General features: G+C 33.9%; 1 protein-coding gene across 43 annotated transcripts in view; it reads left to right on the forward strand.

The window, feature by feature from the left end:
* The window catches only part of LOC128658091 (calpain-8-like), a 268,397-nt gene that overhangs the window by 50,490 nt on the left and 205,739 nt on the right, over window positions 1–12,168 (forward strand). For all 43 annotated transcript variants that reach the window (XM_053712555.1, XM_053712553.1, XM_053712567.1 and 40 more), the window contains exon 5: window positions 2,846–3,011. In XM_053712555.1, the coding sequence (XP_053568530.1) occupies window positions 2,846–3,011 (166 nt within the window). The remainder of the gene's footprint in view (window positions 1–2,845; window positions 3,012–12,168) is intronic.

The raw sequence follows: 12,168 nt of genomic DNA on the forward strand, positions 1-12,168 counted from the left end.
ATAGATAGGTAAGCATAACTCCTATTTTTTGTTTGGAATATTGTTCGCTTTGCCAGTCGTTTTTTTCTTTCTCTTGTTTCCAAACAGGTTAACAAGAGACATTTTGCCTTTATACACCCTTGGCTAAATATTCTACTAAAATTTGCCTGTTGAAGTTGGATATCGGTCGTTTGGATATCTGATGTATGGATCCATTTCAGTTTTGACTGTCTTTTAAAATCAGCAACTCTTTGGATACACAGGATTCTATATAGGACTTTATTCAGAACTTCTATTTTCTAAAAAGCCTTAAATTTGGGGTTTTATATTGCAATCACAAATTTTGCCCCAATAAGGCAGTCTCTATCTATGTGTTTATAGTCAAATATATATATATATATATATATATATATATATATATATATATATATATATATATATATATATATAAATATATATTTTATTTATTTTTTATTCGTATTTTTATTGTGGTTTTAATATCTTATTGTAAAACATATTCTACAGTTGCTTTTTAATATCATATGTTTGTATCGGATTGGCCAATCCATTCATATATTGTTGTCATATTTTGTATATTCACTTGAAGAGCGCCGTCTCTTCTATATTTTATTTTAACAAGAAATTATTTACTATACACGTTAATACACTGATCTTTTGCACACTATACTGTGTCTTCTTAGTTACCTACCATATACATTATATATATTGATTAAAATATCCATTATTTCCAATAATATTGGAAATAAACTCTTCTCTCTTCACGCAGTTACACTATTGTAACGCTTTTTACTTATATAGTCATAATAAGCATCTACTCTAAGCAAGTTACTCAATAGTTTTCATGCTTTACTCCTATTCGCTATGCCAATTAGCTCATTTCACTTTATATTTTGCACATTAGAAGTAATCTGCACATTAGAAGTGTATTTTACAGCAACGTTCTCTAATAACGTTCTTTTTTCCTGATATCCACACTCGATAAGTGTCTCTTTAATCTACTATTATTGTTCTCGCACTGATACATTGTATTTCTGCTATTCACACTTAACAAGTGTTCTTATTCTACTTTCGTTTTTACACTGATACACTGTATCACTATATTTATTGACCTTCCAAAATCCACTATATGTTACTATTGCTCTATTAGATGCCCTCCGAGTGGATGTACTAGTCTAACAGATATCACAAGATAATTTTAAATTGCGCTTTATTTAGGCTTTTTAAATTGTGTTTTGCACTCAAAGGGACATGCGCAGATGTTCTCCTAATTTATGTATCTAATTTGTGTTTGATAACCCGATAATATATATATACATTATTTCTATCCGAACTCATCGTTTATTGTATCAAATATATTTTTTTTAAAAACGTATACTTCTGAGTGATTAATTAATTTCTTAATGAACTAGTGGCTAATCCATTAACTACTCATTATCACATTTAAACAACATCATAAGTACTATAGCCTCCCTGTTTGGCCCTCCTTCTAAATTCCACCTATCTCTTGTTATAACTTATAACGACCGCATTAGGCGGTCGTTTTCTAGAAGTTGAGCCAGTACTTTATTTTTATTTATTATTTGGCACTGTCCACTACAAACCATTCCCAGTTCACAAGAATTGCTGGTGCAATGCCGCCCCCTGCAGATTCTCGGGCCAATCGGTTGCTAGCAGTGGGTGTCAATCAACCCGATCGAATTCGATCTGGTTGATTTCTGTATGTCGCCTCAGAGCTTCCTGATAACTTCTGTAATGGGCCTCAAGCTCTACACAGAGCTTGATAAATATGCTCCTAAGTCTGAACTTCAAATGAGTAGTAGATTTTTTTTCTGACAATTTTAAAAGTTATATCTATTTCCACTCCCCCTGTACCATGTAACAGCCCTCAGCCAATAATAAATGCATGCACGTACCATGTGACAGCCATCAGCCAATCACAAATGCATGCAGTACCATGTGACAGCCATCAGCCAATCACAAATGCATACACGTTTATTCTGTGAATTCTTGCACATGCTCAGTAGGAGCTGGTGACTCAAACATTTTAAATATAAAAAGTCTGTGCATATTTTGTTAATGGAAGCAAATTGGAAAGTTGCATGCTCTATCTGAATCATGAAAGTTTAATTTTGACTTGTGTCCTTTTAAATTACGATTTACGCTGCACATATTTAATATGATTTATTCCTGAGTAATTTATATTAAAATTTAAAATTTTTGTTAAAATACAATTTTTTTTTACAATTTTGTATGCATCTTAACAAAACATTTTCTTCCCAGCATATTTTTGTGTGGATGGTTCAATTATTAATTTTGTAAGATTTGTAAAATATAAATTTTATTGTGCACTTTTGTAATTTCCGCATCTCCTCCCCATACAAAAATGCAGCTTACGCCCCTTAGCGAGACACCCTGTTTTCAGGGTAAAAGATGGCTTTAGATGATTCAACTAGGGAAATACTTTAATAATGATTCAACTAGGGAAACATTCTTTAATAATCCCGCCAGCCCAGAGACCTTTAGATCGTCCGGCCCCTGTAGTGTGCGTTTTGCCTTATATACCTGGAGTATGTGCTGTGCCTTATACTGTATACAGTGTTGAGAACACGACTAATCAGGGTTAAAAAATGACTATGGAAGTTTTTATTAAGTAAGATATATCTCACCAATTCCTATGTTTGCTGTAGCGTTAATTCACTTAGAACTGGAGAGCTACCTCACCCTTTAGTGAATCAGATCTGTAGTATAAATGGAGAATTGGTTAATTTCTGTTAATCTCAGACACTTGTTTAACAGAAATTGAGCATATGTTGTGTAGTATTTATTTATTTGTGTCATTTCACAGGCTAAATGGATCTTATGGTACTTTAACTGGAGGTGAACCATTTGAGGCCCTACAGGATTTCACAGGAGGCATTTCAGAAGTATATTATTTGAAAGAAGCCCCAAATGACTTGTTCCAGATAATTCAGAAGTCACTGAAGACAAAATCAATACTCACCTGTAGTGCGGTAAGTTTCCATATAAAGCAATCTTTCTTTGTACAGAATAGCTGAAAGCATAACTATACACAGAAAAATGACACATTATTTATTCTATATGTATATGGAAACTATGCTGTGTGAAAAGATCTGTTACCATATAGTGCACAAGACACGTGCACACTCCTCAGCCTACCTCAGTATGCTCTCATGAAAAAGGAGCGACATTTCAACAAAATATAAAAATAGAAAGGTTTCATAAAAAAACAAATTGGGAGTTTTTTGTTTTGTTTGTTTTTTCACTTTTGTACTTTATTTGAATCACGAATGTGACTAACTAACGCATCGATGGAATTCCTATTCCACTATCACTGAACGTTGTACAGAATTATATGAATGTTACTTTACAGTTACTGCGCAGTTACGCATAATATATAATGTATTTTTTCTTTAATATTTAAATTGAGGGTTACATATTACAGATTTGCCTACTGACCAAAATACATTTTCTTTTTTTTACTGTGCATAATGTGGAATTAAATTTGGTTTTGGTTTTGTGTTCCCTTAAAGGGACATTGTTGCTAAATTTCTTTATAACATCTAGAAGAGTTAATTCAAAATGTATTAATATTTTATTTATAAAACCAACCTTTTCTTGTTGTGCTTGCGGATATGTGTTCCTCTCCTCCAATAGAGTTACAGTAGTTATCAGCCAATCAGCATTAGTAGGAAATGCACCACTGATACTGCAGTATTATTTTTTATAATCTTAGCAATGTCAATGCTGCTTTTTCATGTGCACGGAAGAATGTTTTTGAATGCAATTTTCATTTAACATTCTGGTAAAAATTTAAGTGCACATAGTTGAATTACATAATTGAATAGAAACATATTTGCAATATAAATGTATTGGCAAAAATGCTTCTATTAAAAGTTATCACTGATTTAGTGTTATCATTTCTCTGCACGTGCATGTGAAGCTTAGCTAGATATTCTCAGTGCGCCAGCATTTTGTCAGCTGCTCAGAGCACCAGTGGGTTTGTATCATGTCAGCAACTTGAGTCATTAACAGATGGTTCAAGCACCTTAGGCTGTCTGAGCAAATATTATGTTTAAAATGCTGGTGCATGGTGCATATCCTAATGTTATCCCCCATCTTTTTATCTTCTATCCCCTTCCTTATATATCATGTTATTCTATCTAAATATTTTCTACATAAATCCCATTGTACCAAAAATCTGTAATCACTATCACTAAGGACCTTATCGGCATGTAGAGAAATGATGCAATTTTTTGAGCATTATATTGCAAAGTGTGTTGCTCCTTCATAACCAGAAACAGTTTTAAAGCTAAAATTTGCATTTCTAAAATTATTTGAGGGGTCTCGCAGTATTGACGAGACAGCTTAGATAATCTTAACAGAGAGAAGAACTTTAGGGACCCGATCACATATGCGGTGTTGCCCTGCAAAAGCTGGTGTCTCCAATTATTTTGCGAATTTAGCGATCACATAAATACGGTGCCGCATAAGTGCAACGCGTATATTTTACCTGTGTTTTTACTCCCATAAACTAACATAGAAGCAGCATCGCAAGTCGGTATCACATATTCAGCGCAAGGACTTACACTGTGAAAATTGAGACATTTTACTCCATTACCACCTCGCCACACATAGGCAGGCGCAGCAAGCCTTGTGCTGAATATATAAGTACTGTAACTCCCTGGAAGTCAAACACCTAACGCATGCACAATATGTACCTCTCAACCGCCATCCTCCCACCGCAATAACTAATACATTTCTTAACCCCTAATCCGCTAACCCCCCCTATTGCAAAGTATCTAATAAAGTTATTAACCCCTAATCCGCCACCCACAAGCAAAGTATCTAAGTACACTATTAACCCCTAATCCTCCAACCCCCCACAATGCAAACTACCTATTAAAACTATTAACCCCTAATCCACCAACCCCCCACAATGCAATCTACCTAATTAACCTATTAACCCCTAAACTGTCAATCCCCACAACGCAAAGTATTAATCTAATCACTTCGCCCCCTAACCTAACACTCTCTAAATTAACCCCAATTAAATAAAATTAAAAGACTATCTCCCTAAAAAAATAATAAAACATTACCAAAATAAAAAATCCTAACATTACAGTAAACAAAAAAATTAAGCTCACATGAAAATAAAAAAAATCTAATATTACAAAAAATTGAAAAATCTAAAATTACAGTAGATTCTAGGAGATGAAAAACAAGCGCAAGCCCATATCAAGGTAGACGTTTATAAAATGTATTACAACACACGGTTTGTTGTTACTATTTTAACATTGTAAGTGTTTATAACTGTGTGTTGTAATACATTTTATAAACGTCTACATTAATATGGTTTGCACTTGTTTTTCATCTCCTAGAATCTACAGAAAAAAATTAATGAAATTATCCAAAATTAAAAAATGTAAACCTAATCTAATACTCCTACAAAAACAAAAAAGCCACCCCAAAATAAAAACACCCCTTAATCTAACACTAAACTACCAATAGCCCTTAAAAGGGCCTTTTGTAGGGCATTGCCCTGAAAAAATCAGCTCTTTTAGTTAAATAAAAATCACCCTCTAACAGTAAAACCTCCCACCCACCCAACCCCCAAAACCTAACTCTAAAGAAATCTAAAGAGGCTTTGTATGGGTGTTGCCCTTAAAAGGGCAATCAGCTCTTAAGAGCCCATTAAAAAACAAAATAAAAGCCCTTATCTAAAAAAAAGGTGAAGGTCTTCTTCCAGGTGGCTCCATCTTCATCCAGCGCGGAACCATCTTCTTTCTTCATTCCGGTGATGCAGAGGGAAGGAGATGTTGCGGACATCCAATGTGGAGGACCCTCTTCATGTGATCGTCTGCCACACACTGAAAATTTCAAATCAGCCAATAGGGTGAGAGCTACTTAAATCCTATTGGTTGTTTTTATTTTTTTTTATTGGACACTAAAAGCTGATTTAAGGGCAATGCCCATACAAATGCCCATTTAGGGGCAATTGGTATATTAGATATTTTTAGAGTTATGACTTTTTATTTTGGATAATTTTGTTTATTTTTTTCTGTAATCTTAGATTTTTTTTATTTTTTTATCTTAGATTTTTTACTTTAATTTAATTTTAGAGTTTGTTTTTTTTATGTAAATTTAGTTGTTGTTTTTTTTCATTTAAAGATAGGATCTTTTATTTTTGGAAAATGTTATTAATTTTTAAAGGTAGTCTTTTTTATTTTATGTAATTGTAGTTAATTGTGGTTAATGTAGGGGGTGTTAGGTTAGAGGTCTTAGTAATTAGATTGATACTTTGCGTTGGGGGGGGGTTGGCGGTTTAGGGGTTAATAGATTAATTAGGTAGATTGCGTTGTGGGGGGATGGCAGATTAGGGGTTAATAACGTTATCAGATACTTTGCAATGTGGGGATTGGTGGATTAGGGGTTAATACATTTATTAGTTATTGCAGTGGGGGATGGGGGTTGAGAGGTAGGCTTCTAGGGAGTTATGGTGCTCATATACTCAATGCAATGCTTGCTGCGCCTGCCTATGTGTGACGAGGTGACAATGGAGTAAAATTTCTCCTTGTTCACCGCGTAAGTCTTTGCGCTGAATATATGATACCGACTTGCGACGCCGGTTCTATGATAGTTTATGGGAGTAATGGGGCGCCGTGTAATGCAAGAAAAAAATGTTAAATCAGTTCTTCTAAAGGTGGGAAATGCTTTCCTACAGGAACAAAAGTCTTTTTATTCTTTTAGACAGGAAAGGAGTCAAAGGGGGGTAGTTATCAACGTGTCAACTTTCCTGCCTTCGCCGGCCCAATACGCCCGCCTAAGCTCGCCTCACATCGCCGCCGCGGACCTGAAAAATTTCGCCTAAGTTATCAAATAAAGCTGTCAAAAAGCCGCGGGGCGATGAGCAGCGGACTGTGAGAGTTATCACTCATCCGATCTCGCTGCTCTTCGGCTTTTTCCCAGCTTTATTGCTAGCCTGTCGCTAAGCACTCACACTAACTACACTGTTCTACCCCCTATACCGGCGCCCCCGGAGCCCCCCGCAACTAAATAAAGTTAACCCCTAAACCGCCGCTCCTAGACCCTGCCGCAACTCTGATAAATGTATTAACCCCTAAACTGCCGCTCCTAGACCCTGCCGCAACTCTGATAAATGTATTAACCCCTAAACCGCCGCTCCCGGACACCGCTGCCACCTACATTATACCTATTAACCATTATCCTGCCCCCCCCCTACACCGTCGCCACCTATAATAAATTTATTAACCCCTATCCTGCCCCCCACTACACAGCCGTCACTGTAATAAATTTATTAACCCCTAAACCTAAGTCTAACACTAACCCTAACACCCCCTAACTTAAATATTAATTAAATAAATCTAAATAATATTTCTATTATGAACTAAATTAATCCTATTTAAAACTAAATACTTACCTTTAAAATAAACCCTAATATAGCTACAATATAAATAATAATTATATTGTAGCTATCTTAGGATTTATTTTTATTTTACACGCAAATTTCAATTTATTTTAACTAGGTACAATAGCTATTAAATAGTTATTAACTATTTAATAGCTACCTAGCTAAAATAAAGAGAAATTTACCTGTAAAATAAAAACTAACCTAAGTTACAATTACACCTAACACTACACTATACTTTAATAAATTATTCCTATTTTAAAACTAAATACTTACCTTTAAAATAAACCCTAATATAGCTACAATATAAATAATAATTATATTGTAGCTATCTTAGGATTTATTTTTATTTTACAGGTAACTTTGTATTTATTTTAGCTAGTTAGAATAGTTATTAAATAGTTATTAACTATTTAATAACTACCTAGCTAAAATAAATACAAAATTACCTGTAAAATAAATCCTAACCTAAGTTACAATTAAACCTAACACTACACTATCATTAAATAAATTAAATAAATTACCTACAAATAACTACAATTAAATATAATTACATAAACTAACTAAAGTACAAAAAATAAAAAAGCTAAGTTACAAAAAATAAAAAAAATAGGTTACAAACATTTTAAAAATATTACAACAATTTTAAGCTACTTACACCTAATCTAAGCCCCCTAATAAAATAACAAACCCCCCAAAATAAAAAAATGCCCTACCCTATTCTAAATTAAAAAAGTTCAAAGCTCTTTTACCTTACCAGCCCTTAAAACGGCCATTTGTGGGGCATGCCCCAAAGAATTCAGCTCTTTTGCCTGTAAAAGAAAAATACAACCCCCCCTCAACATTAAAACCCACCACCCACATACCCCTAATCTAACCCAAACCCCCCTTAAAATAACCTAACACTAATCCCCTGAAGATCATACTACCTTTAGTCGTCTTCACTCAGCCGAGCCACCGATGGAACTGAAGAGGAGACCCGGACCGGCAGAAGTGATCCTCCAAGCGGCGCTGAAGAAATCTTCCATCCGATGAAGTGATCCTCCAAGCGGCGCTGAAAAAGTCTTCCATCCGGGCGATGTCATCTTCCAAGAGGCGCTGAAGAAGTCTTCTATCCAGGCGATGTCATCTTCCAAGCCGGGTCTTGAATCTTCATCCCGCCGACGCGGAACATCCTTCTTTACCGACGGACTACCGACGAATGAAGGCTCCTTTAAAGGACGTCATCCAAGATGGCGTCCCTTCAATTCCGATTGGCTGATAGGATTCTATCAGCCAATCGGAATTAAGGTAGGACAAATCTGATTGGCTGATTGAATCAGCCAATCAGATTCAAGTTCAATCCGATTGGCTGATCCAATCAGCCAATCAGATTGAGCTCGCATTCTATTGGCTGTTTCGATCAGGGGATTAGTGTTAGGTTATTTTAAGGGGCGTTTGGGTTAGATTAGGGGTATGTGGGTGGTGGGTTTTAATGTTGGGGGGGTTGTATTTTTCTTTTACAGGCAAAAGAGCTGAATTCTTTGGGGCATGCCCCACAAATGGCCCTTTTAAGGGCTGGTAAGGTAAAAGAGCTTTGAACTTTAATTTCGAATAGGGTAGGGCATTTTTTTATTTTGGAGGGGTTTGTTATTTTATTAGGGGGCTTAGATTAGGTGTAAGTAGCTTAAAATTGTTGTAATATTTTTAAAATGTTTGTAACCTATTTTTTTATTTTTTGTAACTTAGCTTTTTTTATTTTTTGTACTTTAGTTAGTTTATGTAATTGTATTTAATTGTAGTGATTTGTAGGTAATTTATTTAATTTATTTAATGATAGTGTAGTGTTAGGTTTAATTGTAACTTAGGTTAGGATTTATTTTACAGGTGATTTTGTATTTCTTTTAGCTAGGTAGTTATTAAATAGTTAATAACTATTTAATAACTATTCTAACTAGCTAAAATAAATATAAAGTTACCTGTAAAATAAATATAATTCCTAAAATAGCTACAATGTAATTATTAATTACATTGTAGCTATCTTAGGGTTTATTTTACAGGTAAGTATTTAGTTTTAAATAGCAATAATTTATTAAAGTATAGTGTAGTGTTAGGTGTAATTGTAACTTAGGTTAGTTTTTATTTTACAGGTTAATTTCTCTTTATTTTAGCTAGGTAAGCTATTAAATAGTTAATAACTATTTAATAGCTATTGTACCTAGTTAAAATAAATTGAAAGGTACCTGTAAAATAAAAATAAATCCTAAGATAGCTACAATATAATTATTATTTATATTGTAGCTATATTAGGGTTTATTTTAAAGGTAAGTATTTAGTTTTAAATAGGATTAATTTAGTTCATAATAGAAATATTATTTAGATTTATTTAATTAATATTTAAGTTAGGGGGGTGTTAGGGTTAGTGTTAGACTTAGGTTTAGGGGTTAATAATTTTATTACAGTGGCGGCGGTGTAGTGGGGGGCAGGATAGGGGTTAATAAATGTATTATAGGTGGCGATGGTGTAGGGGGGGGCAGATTATGGGTTAATAAATTTAATATAGGTTGCGGTGGGCTCCGGGAGCGGCGGTTTAGAGGTTAATATGTATAGAGTAGCTTGCGGTGGGCTCCGGGAGCGGCGGTTTAGGGGGTAATAACTTTATTTAGTTGCGGCGGTGTAGGGGGGACAGATTAGTGGTGTTTAGACTCAGGGTACATGTTAGGGTGTTAGGTGTAGACAGTTCCCATAGGAATCAATGGGATGTCTGGCAGCAGCGAACTTGTACTTTCGCTATGGTCAGACTCCCATTGATTCCTATGGGATCCGCCGCCTGCAGGGCGGTTTGAAAACCAGGTACGCTGGGCCGGAAAAGTGCAGAGCGTACCTGCTAGTTTTTTGATAACTAGCAAAAGTAGTCAGATTGTGCCGAACTTGTGTGCGGAACATCTGTAGTGACGTAAGAATCGATCTGTGTCGGACTGAGTCTGGCGGATCGAAGTTTACGTCACAAAATTCTACTTTTGCCGGTCTCTAGCCTTTGATAACTAAGGCGAATCAGCCTCGCCACAAATACGCTGCGGAATTCCAGCGTATTTGAGGTTGACGGCTTGATAACTAAGCCCCAAAATCTTCAAATTTACACAGTTCAATATCAATTTATCAATGTCCTTGTTGAATGATTATTGTGTAGTCCAACAAGTATCCTTTATTTAATTCTGTTCTTGGCCAGTTCTGACGCCATTAAAAAAATTAAATAGTATTATTATTTTTTTTTTTGTAGCCGCCGGCTTGTAACAGTAGCACTACCTACCACTTTATCCTTGTTTCATTTTAAGCTGTTGTTCAACTGCTCCTCTGCTGCACTAAAGACATTTACCGTAGGAAATATTGGTCATTTTTGTTTACAACCTCTAACCTCCTTCATAAATGTATTGGATGAAGTGAAAGAAAAGTTCTTTTGTTTTTTCTTTTTCATGACAAATGATTCATCAAAAATATTTTTTTATCCATGCACATATCTAGTTGGCACAATAAATTCTTCCTAACCAATATAGATTAATATAAAGTATTCCACCCTCTGTTCATGGAACTCATTTGAAGATTTAGGGGCATATTTATCATTGCGTCAACTATGTTGCATTCGCCAGTGTCAACATGCTCGCCAGACATCGCTGACGCTGATCCACATATAATGCCATTATTTATAAAAAAAAACTTCAAAAACACACGCGTCAAGTATGGCGCGATGAGCATCGGACTGTTGTTAACTAACAATCATTGATGTCGTGGTTATTTGGGTTTTTCTCAACTTTATTTATACCATTTCATTACTGTCCACGAACAAGCACATTTCTCTAAAGCTAATCTTTTACTTTTCATTTGTTAATGTCCAAGAAATAGCTAGATTTATACCTCAACAAACAATATCTCATAGAAACGTATTTTTATATTTATTTGTTATATGATACTTTCACATAAATTAATGTTTATTTGTATTACTAGAAGTCATGATATGCTTTTATCTCATGTTATTTTTTTTATAAATGATTATTAATGCTAGAATTTGTACATATATCTTTGCACATACTAGTATATAAATATAAATATATATATATATATATATATATATATATATACATATAAGTATAGATATTTACAGCTATATATGAATATCTATTTAAAAATACATATTTCCATATGTGGAGAACATTGAAATGTGAAATATTTACAGTAAATATACAGTATAACACTTTATTTAATATGATTATTGCAGAAATATGTTTTTACATGTTTTCATCTTCTTAACTGCAAAGGTGTTACAATTAGCTTTTATATATATATATATATATATATATATATATTTATATATGTCTATATGTGTGTACATATATACGCATAAATACATATGTACACACATATATACACACATATAACATACATATATATATATATATAATTATACATATACATATTTAGACATGTATATATATATATATATATATATATATATATATCTCAATGTTATAGCCTTTGCTTGCCTTTTTCTTTTAACACCTGATACTCATATATTTGAGCCCTTATACCTATTCTGTGCAATATATTTTTCATATTTTTTATTGAGGTTCTTTTCAATACAAACAATCAATAATTGTCAATACATAATACAAAGTAAGGTAAAGTAAATTATTTCAGAGCAGGTAACTAGAACAAAACAGATAAATGAACAGTATGCATATTACCCA

The sequence above is a fragment of the Bombina bombina genome, chromosome 4 (assembly GCF_027579735.1).
Source record: "Bombina bombina isolate aBomBom1 chromosome 4, aBomBom1.pri, whole genome shotgun sequence".
NCBI lineage: Eukaryota > Metazoa > Chordata > Amphibia > Anura > Bombinatoridae > Bombina > Bombina bombina.